Genomic DNA, 15653 nt, shown 5'->3' on the forward strand with positions numbered 1-15653 from the left:
TAAACTGCCGGCCGTTCTATTCACCACGGGAGTTCTCCTCGATCGTCATGGCAGCTGTTTACATCCCACCACACGCACGTGCGAGTGAAGCCACGCAGATGCTGGCTGACCAGGTGACAGATATGGAGAAACTTCTACCAAATTCACTAATCATTGTTCTGGGTGATCTTAACAGGGCGAACCTCGCACACGAACTCCCCAGATACAGACAGCACATAACGTGTCCCACCAGAGGGGCACAGACACTGGACCACTGCTACACCGTAATTAAGGATGCATACCACTCTGTGGCTCGTGCAGCTTTAGGACTCTCGGACCACTGTCTAGTTCATCTGGTCCCTGCCTACAGACAGAAACTAAAAACTTCTAAGCCTGTGGTGAGGACTGTCAGGAAGTGGACAGTGGAGTCAAGGCAGGACCTCCAAGCCTGCTTTGACTGCACCGATTGGAGTGTTTTTGATGCTGCAAATTCAGACTTGCATGAACTCACTGACACTGTCACATCATACATCAGTTTTTGTGAGGATCTGTGTGTGCAGACTAAGACCTTCTGCACGTACAACAACGACAAACCTTGGTTTACACCGAACCTTAGGAGGCTGCGCAAAGTCAAGGAGGAGGCCTACAGGAGCGGCGACCGGGACCTGTTCAAGCAGACCAGAAACACACTGAACCGAGAGGTCAGGAAAGCCAGGAGGTGTTACGGGGAGAGCCTGGAGAGACACCTCTCTGCCAATCCTGATCCCTCAACAGTGTGGAAAGGCCAGCAGAGCATCACGGGCTTCAAGAAACGAACCCCCCGTCCTGTGGAGAGCCCAAGGCTCGCTGACCAGCTAAACAGGTTCTACTGCAGGTTTGATCGGTCCTCCCACACAACGGGACCTCCTGCAACACAATCCACACAATCCACATACTCACCTCCCCCCACAACTGCTCTGTCCACACCTCCATCACCGTGGTCACCGACTCTCTCTCTTGCAGAGGCCGCGCCCGCACTCCAGATTCGCGAGGAGGAAGTGCGCCAGATGTTCCGGAGACAAAAGATCAGGAAGGCACCAGGCCCAGACGGCGTGTCACCTTCCTGCTTGAAAGTCTGCGCTGAGCAGCTGGCGCCCACCTTTGCACGGATCTTCAACCGTTCCCTGGAGCTGTGTGAGGTGCCCTCGTGCTTCAAGAGCTCCACCATCGTTCCAGTGGCCAAGAAGCCCGCCATCACAGGTATGGATGACTATAGACCTGTTGCACTGACATCTGTGGTCATGAAATCTTTCGAGAGGTTAGTACTGAACCACCTGAAGGATGTCACGGGCCCCCTGCTGGACCCCCTCCAGTTTGCCTACCGGGCAAACAGGTCGGTAGATGATGCGGTCAACATGGGACTGCACTACATCCTGCAACACCTGGACACCCCAGGAAAGTACGCCAGGATCCTGTTTGTGGACTTCAGCTCGGCGTTCAACACCATCGCTCCTGACATCCTCCAACAGAAGCTCATCCAGCTTGCGGTGCCTGCCTCCACCTGTCAGTGGATCACCAGCTTCCTGACCAACAGGAGACAGCGTGTGAGGCTGGGGAGCATCACATCTGACACCCTGACCACCAACACTGGAGCCCCTCAGGGATGCGTCCTCTCCCCACTGCTCTTCTCCCTCTACACCAACAATTTCTCCGCAAGTGACTCTTCCGTGAAGCTCCTGAAGTATGCAGACGACACCACTCTCATCGGACTGATCCAGAACGGTGATGAGACTGCGTACAGACAGGAGGTGGAGCGGCTGGTCCACTGGTGCAGCCAAAACCACCTGGACCTGAACCCGCTCAAGACCGTGGAGATGACAGTGGACTTCAGGCGAGGCCCTTCACCACTTTCACCCCTCACTATCCGCAGTAATACTATTCTCTCATCAGACACCTTCAAGTTCCTGGGAACCACAATCTCTCGGGACCTGAAATGGACCGGCCACATAGACTCTGTCCGGAAGAAGGCCCAGCAGAGGCTGTACTTCCTGAGACAGCTCAAGAAGTTCAACCTGCCACGGGAGCTGCTGAAGACCTTCTACACTGCCATCATCCAGTCTGTCCTCTGCACCTCCATCACTGTCTGGTTTGGATCGGCCTCCAAACAAGACAAGCACAGACTGCAACGGACAATAAGGACTGCAGAAAAGATAATTGGAATCAACCTCCCATCTATCCAAGACTTGTACCTGTCCAGGACCAGGAAACGTGCAAGTAACATCTCAACAGACCCTTCGCACCCAGGTTGCAGCCTGTTTGAACTACTCCCCTCCGGACGCCGTTATAGAGCTCTGTACACTAAAACCAGCAGACACAGAGACAGCTTCTTCCCCCAGGCTGTCGCTCTGATGAACTCACACCACTCTTAGAGTCTCAGAGTCATTACTGTGCAATAACATCCCGCTTGCGACACCTTTTTTGTCTACACTGTTTGTACTATGTGTCCTCTCTGCATCCATTGCAGCCTGGTCATCCTAGAAGAGGGACCCTCCCATCTGTGGTCTCTTCTCAAGGTTTCTCATTTCCCCTAGCTGGAGTTTTGAGTTTTTCCTTGCCCTCTTGGGAGTTTAAGATCAGGGGGTGTTTGAGAATATCTTTCGTTCTTCACATGTCCTGAGTATTGTTGTTAGTCACCTAAATGTTGAACAGAGGCTGTGATTTACCGAAGTCAAATTCCTTGTTTGGCACGCTCAAACATGGCGAATAAAAAACTCTTGAATCTTGAATCTTGAATCTTCTCAGCTCTTCGTATGTGTTTGTCACGTTAGCATACCTATCGTTTAGCCTGTTGCTATCGTATCGAACGATCGATGGATTTAATGAATTGGAGTGACGCCGATGGTTTTATAAACATGTTATTTATGTAATAGTTGTCCTAAATCACTGTATATGTTACGTCGGCCCGTTCTCAGCTCCTCGTTTGCGTTTGTCACGTTAGCATACCTATCGTTTAGCCTGTTGCTATCGTATCGAACGATTGCTGGATTTAATGAATTGGAGTGACACCGATGGTTTTATAAACATGTTATTCATGTAATAGTTGTCCTTAATCACTCTATATGTTATGTCAGGCCCGTTCTCAGCTCTTTGTTTGTGTTTGTCACGTTAGCATACCTATCGTTTAGCCTGTTGTTGCTATCGCTTAGCCTGTTGTTGCTCGTTCATGACTGTTTTTGGTGTGGGATTTTGTCGAATAAATTGCCCCCCAAAATGCGACTTATACTCCGGAGCGACTTATATATGGGTTTTGTTTTCACTTTTTGGGGCATTTTATGGCTGGTGCGACTTATACTCCAGAGCGACTTATAGTCCGGAAAATACGGTAGGTCACGTGACTAGAATCAGGTAGTAAAGTCCCAATGATCATCGTCACACACACATCTGGGTGTGGTGAAATTTGTCCTCTGCATTTAACCCATCCCCATGTGATTTTGATCCATCCCCTGGGGGAGAGGGGAGCAGTGAGCAGCAGCGGTGCCGCGCTCGGGAATCATTTGGTGATCTAACCCCCCAATTCCAACCCTTAATGCTGAGTGCCAAGCAGGGAGGCAATGGGTCTCATTTTTATAGTCTTTGGTATGACCCGGCCGGGGTTTGAACCCACAACCTTCCAGTCTCAGGGCAGACACTCTACTACTAGGCCACTGAGCTGGTAAGCGCATGTTTCAGCACAGTGTTGAAAGAGAACGCTGCTTGTTCTATTCTCTCCTGCAGTTCGGCAAAACTACTACCTACATTTTGTGTTATACAAGGCATCGTTGGTATGTATCTTTGTTTAAGTTATTATGGATCGAAATAGATCTTTTGAGTCTTGAAATGATAGTTTTCTGTGATGTTAGACCAGGGGTGGGCAAACTTTTTCACTGGCGGGCCGAATTTGGTTCTAAATTTTGATCGGGGGGCCGAACCAGGAGCAGATGGATGTACTGTTTGTGTGAAGTAATAGAAATGACATGTAAAGGTCATTGCATAAAAGGTTTGTACTTTTAGTTGGTAGTAAAGCATGGATATTCAAAAAAAGTTTTTTGAAAACAAATGCATTTATTAACAGCATTAAAAAAATATTTATCCAACAAACTACTACTCTCATTAAATACGACACTGTTATTATGAATAATAGTTTCCATCACTTCAGCGCCTGCAGGTCAGATTTATGAAATATGTTTATCTAATGAGGCGAAATCACATCAAACGGCAAAAATTCTGACCAAATACATCATCTTGAATAATCATTGAAAGAATACTTCTAAATAAAGTAATAAAGAAATCAATAGTATTGTTGGTCTCCCTTTTTTGCTAGTGCATCATGGCCTGGAGTAAAATTTGTTGTGGTAATTCTTAGGATAGAGCCGAGGTGTCGGTCTGTTAACCTGGAGCTGTGACGGGTTTTGTTGACGTTCATGTGGCGGAAGCGTCTGCTCACACACGTAGGTCGAGCCAAATTGTCCTCTCTTTTTTTTAAACACTGGGCACTCAGTGTCCACCTTTCATTTCCTCGGGCCACCCATTTTAGTGGAAGGATTCCAGGGGAAGGATTGTGGGTGGCATTAACGTAAAACTGTATCTGAAAGCTCAGCGCGCGAATTACAAGAATGCTGACGTCACAGCCCACACTTGAAATTCGGCACTGATAAAAATAGAGCGCGGAGTGCGCTGGGTCCGTACTACTTAGTACGTACACGCACTTGTGAGTGTGCACCGAGCTTTCTGACACGGCTTCCGGGAGTAAATGCGCGGGCGGGCGCTTCCCCATCTATTGGTGAAACATACTAATTGCAGGGAAAATGACCCAAAAAAAGTTCAATAATACAATTTATTCAGGTTTGGCGGGCCGGATTAAATGGCCCCGTGGGCCGGATGTGGCCCGCGGGCCGTAGTTTGCCCATGTCTGTGTTAGACGATAGGATAAAAGCATGATTGAGATTTCATATCGATTTAATTCATTTAGTTTGTATGACTGATTATACAATGTGGTTTGTATTCTCCCAGTTTCACCCTTTCCCTTGTTATTAAACCTGGAGTCAACCTTCAACCTGGCCTTCAGAGTCTTGATGAGTGAAAGTGGTTGAGCTTACTGTCTTCGGATATTCAACATATTTGGAGGGCAGGATACGTACAAAAAAATAGGTTGGGAGGAAACCTAAACCAGCTAGGATTACAAGCATATGGAGGTGAAGAGGGGAGGTGGTTGCCAAACAAAAGTGTGTAATGAGTTCAAGGGGGTGGACCTAAGGAAAGGATAAAAGAATCGTACAAATTGGCAAGGCAGTAGAGGACCATGCTGGGAAAAATGTGCAGCTGGGTAGGGTGATTAAAGAAAGAAATGGAAATGTACCGATAAGTGAAGAAAGGAGGCAGAGTACATGGAAGTGGTACTTTGAGGAGTTGATGAATGAGGAAAACAAAAGAGGGGAGAAAAAACAGAGGAGCTGGAAACTGAAATGGAGGTAGGCTAGATGATAAAACAGTGACTGTTTGGACCATATTCACTGAAGCAGTTATTTGTCTTAAATAATGTTTTCAAAGAAACGTGCGCTGCTACTGCAGAGTATTCTTAAGAGGGAAAGAATTACAACATGTCACAGAATTCAAATAACTCGGCGCGTTACTTAATTCCACTCTGTCCTTCAAAAATCATATTAAAAGACTTGCCAATACTGTCAAATTTAACCATGCAAATTTTAAACAAATTAGGTATTTTTTTTACACCTGGTATTGCCAGAATGGTTCTCCATTCAACGATTTCTTTTGTCATAATGAATACTGCATCACAAGTTGGTCCCTCACCACAGCAACCAATTTGAAATTAATTGGAGCACTGTACAAAAAATCTCTTAAAGATTTTTACCTTAAACCTAAGTCTTTTTATGTATGTAATATTTTGAACAAGCACAATGTTTACATTTTGAACATTTTTGAAAATTGTAAGTATGTATGCTTCATTTATATAACGCTACATTGCCTGTCCTTGTTCTAACGTATGAAAACAAAAGACAATTTGAAATTAATTGAATCACTGTACAAAAAAATCTCTTAAAGTGTTTACCAAACTAAAAAGTTAAAAGTTAAAGTCCCAATGATCATCGTCACACACACATCTGGGTGTGGTGAAATTTGTCCTCTGCATTTAACCCATCCCCATGTGATTTTAATCCATCCCCTGGGGGAGAGGGGAGCAGTGAGCAGCAGCGGTGCCGCGCTCGGGAATCATTTGGTGATCTAACCCCCCAATTCCAACCCTTAATGCTGAGTGCCAAGCAGGGAGGCAATGGGTCCCATTTTTATAGTCTTTGGTATGACCCGGCTGGGGTTTGAACCCACAACCTTCCAGTCTGAGGGCGGACACTCTACTACTAGGCCACTGAGCTGGTATTTTTACATTTTGAAAATTTTATCAATTTTAAGTATGTATGCTTCATTTATAAAGCGCTACATTGACTAGCCTGTCCTCCAGTGTCTACCTTGTTTTGAGGTCGAACACTCTCTGTGAGAGCCACTGACATCTGGAACAGTCTTCCTCTGCATATCCAGGAGATCCCTACACTGATCAGCGTTAAGAGCTAAACTCAAACTATGGCTGAAAGCTAGACTCCTTACATTTCCCTTGTGTTACTTACAAATATTGCATGTTATGTTTTCTTTCCTATTTATTCATATGCATTTATATATTTATATGTATATTTTCTTATGTATTGGCTTGCCTGGGGACTACGGATGAAAACTAGGTAATTAGCTATAATCTTGCATTTTTACATTTGTTTTTATACTGATGTTCATTGATGTGCATTGTCCCAATTGAAATAAATCAATTAATTAATATGAATGACTATTTACTATAGTTTGTGGTTTTATTTGTTAGCCCCCGCACCCAACAATTTGTTTTGAGTATTACAGTACCGTAATTTCCGGACTATAAGTCGCGCTTTTTTTCATAGTTTGGGTGGGGGGGCGACTTATACTCAGGAGCGACTTATATATGTTTTATTTCACAAATTTTTACTTGAGCATTAAGACATCACTTACTTACAAGTATAGTTGACCACTTCCCATGTTATTTTTAGTATAGTTGATCACTTCACATGCTTTTATATCTTTATCTTGAACATATTCAAAACATAAAAAATAGAGAAAACATCAAATAAAGCAATTAACACTTTAAAGCACCATATCCAAGTCCACTGTCTGCTGTATGTACACTTGCTCTATTTTTGCTCCTCTTATATTTATTATTATTATTTATTATTATTTGGCCCGTTCTCAGCTCTTTGTTTGTGTTTGTCACATTAGCATACCTATCGTTAAGCCTGTTGTTGCTATTTAATGAATTGGAGTGACACCGATGGTTTTATAAACATGTTATTCATGTAATAGTTGTCCTTAATCACTCTATATGTTACGTCAGGCCCGTTCTCAGCTCTTTGTTTGTATTTGTCACGTTAGCATACCTATCGTTTAGCCTGTTGTTGCTATTGTTTAGCCTGTTGTTGCTCGTTCATGACTGTTTTTGGTGTGGGATTTTGTCGAATAAATTGCCCCCCAAAATGCGACTTATACTCCGGAGCGACATATATGTTTTTTTCACTTTTTGGGGCATTTTATGGCTGGTGCGACTTATACTCCGAGCGACTTATAGTCCGGAAAATACGGTCGCATGAACAAACTCAATAAATTGACCTTGAGTCATTGCAACATTTCTTAGCGGCATGTTAAGATGTGTATTAAAGCATCCCTGGTTTAGAGTAATAAAGACTCTCGAATGTGTAGAACACACTAGCCAATTTTGAGTTGTGAAAAATAGGGAGACCCCCGCAAACGGCAAATAAGCCCAAAGTTTCTTTGCCAGATTTCAATTTTTTTGGCCTTATATTTACCACAAGAAAGAAAATGCATACAGGCATACATGCATACATGAGTATGAGACAAGACGACAAGGTAACGCTTGTGAGATCGGGCCAATTCACAAAAAAAGCCACATCTTATTTAAAAAGGTTTGGTGGGAAAGTTGCAGGTAGCCTAATATGTGTTACCTGTTAGGTGTGCGTGGACTACTGTTGAGTCGGCGAGCAGGCCGCATTCGGGGTTCAAAGGAGAAACCTTCTTTTAAACTGTCCAGGACTGAAGGAGCCACATAGGTGAAACCCTGATGGAAATGAAGGACATTTTCACATCAACCACAACTGTTATCATGGAAATTACAATGCAAGTCTTGGTGGGAAAATATTACAACCCTATGCCAGTTACTTTATCACAACCCTTTGCCAGTTACTGCATCACAACCCTGTGACGTGTGCAATAAGCAATTTACACCTAAACCTCAATAGAACACGCTTGGATTCTATACGACTTTCTAACACGGTTTGGTCATGTACACCAATTTATTTCGTCCTAAATACATTTTCTTTTGAACTGTGAGCACTAACCTTGAAACATTTGGAAAACAATGTGTAAACCTTAGCGCTAGTGATTTAATTTCCGTAACTAATTTAAAGGGGGTTTGATGATAAGTTGCCAGAAGAGCACTCCGTTGTGCGACCACAGAGACGGCGAATGATAAGGGCTGTTTGATCTTTATGACTGCTTATGCTAATAGGACAAAACGTCCCTACATTATCGCTACCTCGATTGGCAAGTATACGTGGGGTCACCAACACGGTGCCCACGGGCACCAGGTCGTCCGCGAGGACCGCGTGAGTCGCCCGCAGGGCTGTTCTAAAATTAGCTCAAAATAGCAGCACTTATCAGTGAGCTTCAGCTATTTATTTTATTTTTGCTATTCTTGTTTAAATCACACTTACGTGTGAACTGAAAATGACAATAATAACACATAGTTAAAGCTAAGTTGAGAAACTTGACTATTTCAGAAGTGTGTGTCAAACTGGTAACCCTTTGCCTTAATCAGTACCCAGGAAGTAGCCCTCGGTTTAAGAAAGGTTGGTGACCCCTGCGTTAGAGGTAAAAAAAAAAAAAAAAAAAAAATTTGTTGTTTCTTTCCTATCTTTAGACTTTCTAAATAACGCGCTTTCGGGGTTAACGCGATTACCAAAATATGGACCCGCATTTCATGTAAAATCAAGGTTCAGGTGTCGTAAATAAATAAACTTTTGACATCTCTCTCTGAGGAAAAATATGTACACTATAGTTCAAAAGTATTGGGCAATTGAGTAGAAGTGTCACATCTCGTCCCCAACTGCTCCACTGTGTCTGTTGTCTTGGTTTCTGTCTGTGTGCTCGCGCCTCCCCTCCTGTGTGCCCATGATCAATGTGATTATTCTCGCACCCCACCTGCCTCTCGTTACCTGTCGTGTATATAAGTCCTGTCTGCCCCTCACTTACTGTCGGATCATTGGTTGTGATTGTTCGGTGTTGGATTTATGTTGTGTGTTCATGTCATGGTGTCTTTTTGGTTCCTGTTCCTGTCATTGGTAATGTCACCCTGTCTTTTTGTTTCACGTCTTTTTGGTCAGTCATGTTGTTAGGTTTTGTTAAGTCATGTCAGTTGCCGAGTTTGTTAGTTTGCGTTCTTCAATAAACCCTGGTCCAAGCTGCACTTGGTCGTCATGCTCCATTACCACTCCGATCCTGACAGAAGTCCTTTCTTGCTGTGAACTGAAATGCTTTGGGTTTGACATCAAACTGGCTCTAAAAGCAAAATACTGCAGCCTTTTTCCCCTCAAGTATTTAATTGCATGCATCCATTATCTGAACCGCTTAGCATTTTTTAACCCATAAAGTTTTCATGTGACTAAGTTGTGTTGTCAAAGCCTACTGTTTGCATAATTGGCAGAAGATGCATATGACATGAGCAAAAAAGGTCTCCCAACAAGTATTTAAAAAATCTTGGGAGAAAGTTTTATGGACTGATGTGACAATGTATTTTATCTATTTTAAACTAGAATAAAGCAACAAGAAAATATTGACTCATGATTTCAAACACTACAAACATGTAATGTTGATGATGTAATGTCAGGGCTTGGACTTCTTACATGGTCACTTCCGTAGTGGGCACAATAATCTTTATCAATCTAACATGTCAGCAAAGTGAACTCGGATGTCGACAGCAACAGTCTGATACAAACAGACTGATTGGGGGAACCAAAATGCAACAAAAATAATGATGCAAAACACAATATCAAACCAACAAAGGAGTTCATCAGAGGAAAGACGTGGGAGGTTTTAGACCTGCCCATTTCAATTTACTAACTTCAAACACAGCATAACATGCATTCTACCTGCTCAAGGAAAGTGAAAGGAGTAAAAATCCTGAAATTAACTAACAGTAAGAGGCTGAAAACATTGTTTTAAAATGATTGACTAAAATTCAAGGCAAAAAACTTTTTAGGTCAATTCTTTTTTTTTTTTACAACTCTACTCACAGCAAAGGTGAGCTCTCCGCTTTGGCTGAGTGAGGAATCGTCTGGACTGTCCACTGGTGTCTGTCTGGTAAACCTGGTGTCAAACTGGCTTATATCTTCATCGGACTGCTACATAGACAAAGAAATGTTCAAACAATCCCATTAGAGAAAAGAAGTGTGAAGAGGGAAATACTGGATGACGAATTTGTAGTCAATGAGACATGACAGCAGCTAAATGTCAAATGTTTCAAATGTTTTACCAGCTGTGGCTTGTATGGTGGCTCAACTCTCTTATTTAGAAGGTCATCCCACTTGATTTGCTTGAAGAATGGATGTCTCTGGAAGGGGTACATAAGCATGTTTACATTGCACTAAAAGACATTAGCTCATTGACATCTTCCATGTTTGTATTTGGCTGCGATATTCATCCAGCCTTAAAGCAAAGTTTGTTGACATGATTATGGCCAAAATGTGTCATTAGAGATTGCTGATCAACCACCTCCTTGTCATCCTCTCAATGCCTGGTCAAAGGCTGTACAATACATAAGACACTGTGGTCGCATGGGGTGGTTTCAAGAGCCCTGTGACGGTGTCAGCATCTTGACGAAGAAAAAATACTCTGTTTGTATGCTGTGAGATGCCACTTTAAAAAATCTGAGGTTGTTCACAAGATTTTGTAAAGACAGCTGAATAATTATCCTAATGTGTCAAAATGAAAAACAACTGATTGTTGTTTGCCGATTTTACTGGTCCATCCTACAATAAGCTATGTGGACCCTGACATACAACATCTTTCAAACCTCTGCGCTTTGTAGGTGTAGAAATGCCACTTACTTTGATATCATCACAGTCTGCTTTACTGGAGCCAAGTCTTTGGGCGGGATTCTTCTTCAACAGCTGGAAACAGAAAAAGACTAATCAGATTCAATGAGGCATAAAAAAAACCACTATATTTTGGTTGTGTTTAAACTCAACCCAGTACAAATGCTGCACAAATTCAATTTTGTTATGTACAAAAGAAATCTGTCTGCAGGTTATCGCCCTGTAATTCACACAATTTAGTTGGACCGCTCGTGCAACAGACTATTCTGCTAGATATGTATCACAAAGTTCCATGAGATGGACCAGTGTTGAAAACCAGATGACCAATAGAAATGTGGTTTAACATTTAGAATTGTACTTTATATTCCAATTTGTCAAGTTTAGTAGTCAATACTTTTTGTCTTTAATGCAACATGGATTCACTTCGTGGATATGAAACACTGCTATTGATGTAATTTCCTCTGCAGATCATAGATATTTAGTGACTTGAATTAGATTCCCAGAGTTATTATTAAACTGGCTTGGCAAGAGGGCTAAAGTGAAATCATTGTTTTAGTATGCAAGTAATCTGAGCGCCATGCTAAAAGTGAACAAGCTTAAAGTTAACAAAAATCTTGCTTAACAGCAGGAAACCACTTGCCATATAACAAACATTGTTGATTGGTTTGATTAAAGTCATTTGGATGAATGAAAATGACTATTGAAAATTATAGTGCCCTCCGTGATTATTTCCACCCCTGATTGATGTATGACAAGCCTTAAAATAAATAAAATTTTCATGCAGAAGCATATTCTCATATAGGAATGGTTCATCAAACACAGAATAGCAAGCTTCCCTTGGCCATCGCAGTCAACAGACCTCAATCTCACTGCATAAAAAGGAGAGTGCATAAAAAGGAGAGTGCAGAGGAGAGGACTCTGGTCGCTGGATGTTTTTGAGAGATTATGCAACAAGGGGTGGTCTCAGATGCCGCTTTCTGTATTCGGCCATTTCATGAAACGTAGATGATTCAGTACCGTTTTGTTGGCAACGGGGTACAGAGTAGGGCGTTAAAAGCCACACAATTTGATGTAAAAAAAACAAACAAAAAAAAATATATATGTTAACTGTGTTTTTCCCCACTTAATGCACTTGAATAAAAAGTTCGAAAAGAAACAAAATCCATTAGAAGCTATAAAGCATCTTAACAGTTGTTAAAAGTGTCTCCCGCTGTGTGTGTGTGTGTGTGTGTGTGTGTGTGTGTGTGTGTGTGTGTGTGTGTGTGTGTGTGTGTGTGTGTGTGTGCGTGCATTATTCTATAAAAACAGCTCATAACAACCAATGTTGCCTATTTATCTGTGTTAGTGTTACTGACCTTCTTGATGAGGTCCTTGGCATCTATGGTCAGATACGGAGGTAGATTAAGTTTGCATTTCAAAATTTTATCAATGGTCTTTTTTCTGTTCTCCGCTGTGAATGGAGGCTGAGAGAAGTACATGTTGAAGTATCAGTTATTAAAGGCAAAAACCTTTTCCACCCTGTCTTAATCAATGAATAGAAGTTGGCGCTTTGCAAGCTAATATATTAACAGCAAATAAACAATCACAAATCACAAAAACTATACAAGTTGGTCTATCACATTTATAGAGGTACAGTGTTGTAGATTTGATAGTCACGCAAACATACTGTACAATGAATGGAGTCTTGATTCAAGGTGTCACATGAGTAATAAGGTGGGTAAATGAGCTCACAGTGCTTTGAATACCAAAGGTAGAAAAGCGCTATACACGTGAAAGCGCATTTGTCATTTAACATGATCACTAAGTAGGGGAATTAGTAGTAGAAAATAAAGACTGCTTCTTTAGTGAATGTTGATTTTTCGTCAGGGTTTGTTCAAGTTCACTAATGGACATTTGCTGACACAGTTTTTCTTGTCTCCAAGAAACAAACAGGCCGCCGTGCCAGTAACGTTCTAGTTCTCAGATTCCCTTTAAAACAGTTTCCAGCTTACCGATCCAGTCATCATGTCATACATGAGGGCTCCAAGGCTCCACCAGTCTACTGCTCTGTTATGGCCTGACCTTGTAAGGATCTCAGGGGCCCTGCAACACAGAGTAAGACAAACAAAGTGAAGCAGCATACGAGTGATTGTTCACAACTACGCACACTCTAATTATTAGAGTGTGAGTCTAATATATATATATATATATATATATATATATATATATATATATACACACACACACACACACACACACACACACACACACACACACACACACACACACACACACACACACACACACACACACACACACACACACACGGCATGGCCCAAAATGGGGAGGACACACTATAGACTTTTTTGTATAAACAAGTTGAATGGAAGTCTTGACGTGTGTGCTGACTACTATTTCACTGCATCACCAACAATCATCATCACATCATATGCATATAATGTGCAGGTAACATTTTTGTCCACTTGGGGTCGTCATCCACACATTCTATATTAGCCACGCCCAGCTCCAGTCCTGGAGGGCCGCTGTCCTACGTTCCATGTCTCCTTCTTGCAAAACTACTGATTCATATGATCAGCTTGATACTGATATTGATCATTTGAATCAGGTGTGTTGCAGCAGGCAGACATGGAGAACAGTTAGGACAGCGGCCCTTGAAGACCAAGTTTGAACACCCCTTTTGCACACTATAGCAGTGGTCCCCAACCCCCGGGCGAGTAACTTACATTATTTTTATTTTACTTATCTGAGTCTGAATGATCTTTTAATTTGAAAAATGGACCGGATTCTCTCTTACACCTGGGTGACGTGAACATAACATAACATTATTCAATAACACTTTAATTTTGTTCATAACTGTTTTCCTTCAATTCAAATAAAGTGGAGTCTTGAACCTTTTACTGAGATGTCATTAAATGTAATTACACCGTCAAATCAGTTTATAACAGTCTGACAGTAACATATCATGTTAGGATATAAAGATAAATATTTCTTAACGTTTGACAATTAGGTCCGCTTCTGTTGTTTTTTTTATGTCAAGTTTTCATGACAAAGACATCTTAAATAATGTCAACTTAGCTTCAAAAGTGGCATAATTTATGTCAAGTTGTCACAACAAAGACATCTGAAACAATGTCAATTTTGCATCAAAGGTGATAGTTTACCGAATGACACTTAATGACGTCTGTCATAAGGATTCTTTCATGTTCATGATAGGTGTCATGTCTTGAATATGACAGTCGTATGACTGTTATGAATAAAATTGAAATAAAGTGTTACCCATTACTCATGTTGTTGGCGAGATGTTATGAGGATGCTGCTAGCAAAGTTGCATAGTACACAGTGGATTCACATTTATTATTATATTATACTGTGGTGTTCGCACACAGAATCCACCAAGTATTTAAGGGTGTGTTGGGAATGTGGTGTTTATGTGGTAACGCACTTCTGTTGTTCTTCCTATTCCTCGTTTTACCGGTATGTTCAATTAAGTCTTTAGCGACACACCTCCTGCACCACATTTCCTTCGCGACCACAATACCATTGTTTTTTATGGCAGTCGTACCTTAAAGGCCGGTCCGTGAAAATATTGTCTGACAATAAACCGGTCCATGGTGGTAAAAAGGTTGGGGACCGCTGTATTATAGTAACTGGTACTTGAATGTACAAATGTGGGCCTGCTCAGCTAAATTGGATGCAGGTATGAGGATCTACCCCTGAAATTCTTTATCAATGTATTCATAAAAATTTATCTTTAAATGAAAGTAACCTACTGAGTAGTTAATAAGTAAAATGACAAGAATCTCTCATTGCATCATGCACAACTGAGTCAAAATTTGATTTGTGCGCCTCATTAAAACTGATTGTAATTCTCAGTTTTATTGTTCAATCAGTTTTAATGAGGCGCACAAATCAAATTTTGACTCAGTTGTGCATGATGCAATGAGAGATTCTTGTCATTTTACTTATTAACTACTCAGTAGGTTACTTTCATTTAAAGATAAATTTTTATGAATACATTGATAAATAAAGAATTTCAGGGGTAGATCCCCATACCTGCATCCAATTTAGCTGAGCAGGCCCACATTTTGACTGTAATTCTCAGTTTTATTGTTCAGTCAAAATTCGATTTGTGCACCTCATTAAAACTGATTGAATGACAAAACTAAGAATCACAAATGTTTTTAAGTTTTCATGGTAGCTCAACTATAGAGCCCGTCATAAAAACGTGGTTGAGATTGAGGCAAGTTAGATGACATCAGCACTACTTTTGTCACATAAGCTAGCAAGCAATGATACAGCTGGCTAGTTAATGCAGCGAAACAAATTGCGCTGTGACACCAAAGTAATCACCGCAGCCATGGTGGCAAATAAGCTATGCTTCTGATGAGTGTCGTCCTCATGAATGGTTGTCATCTCGTCGCGAGTACGATACTTGAAGGAATCAACAGAAGATGGAGGATC

At 41.6% G+C, this 15653-nt stretch overlaps 1 protein-coding gene across 8 annotated transcripts in view; it reads right to left on the reverse strand.

The window, feature by feature from the left end:
• Positions 1–15653, reverse strand: part of LOC125969457 (ribosomal protein S6 kinase beta-2) — a 37619-nt gene that overhangs the window by 13891 nt on the left and 8075 nt on the right. For all 8 annotated transcript variants that reach the window (XR_007481585.2, XR_011086825.1, XR_007481584.2 and 5 more), the window contains exons 10-15: positions 13184–13274; positions 12548–12655; positions 11205–11267; positions 10631–10708; positions 10392–10499; positions 8046–8158 (exon numbers count right to left, since the gene is read on the reverse strand). Coding sequence is in view for 4 of the 8 variants with exons in the window: in XM_049721554.2 (XP_049577511.1) it covers positions 8046–8158; positions 10392–10499; positions 10631–10708; positions 11205–11267; positions 12548–12655; positions 13184–13274 (561 nt within the window). In the remaining 4 variants the exon portion in view is untranslated. The remainder of the gene's footprint in view (positions 1–8045; positions 8159–10391; positions 10500–10630; positions 10709–11204; positions 11268–12547; positions 12656–13183; positions 13275–15653) is intronic.

This window comes from Syngnathus scovelli, chromosome 5 (assembly GCF_024217435.2).
Source record: "Syngnathus scovelli strain Florida chromosome 5, RoL_Ssco_1.2, whole genome shotgun sequence".
In the NCBI taxonomy this organism is placed as follows: Eukaryota; Metazoa; Chordata; class Actinopteri; order Syngnathiformes; family Syngnathidae; genus Syngnathus; species Syngnathus scovelli.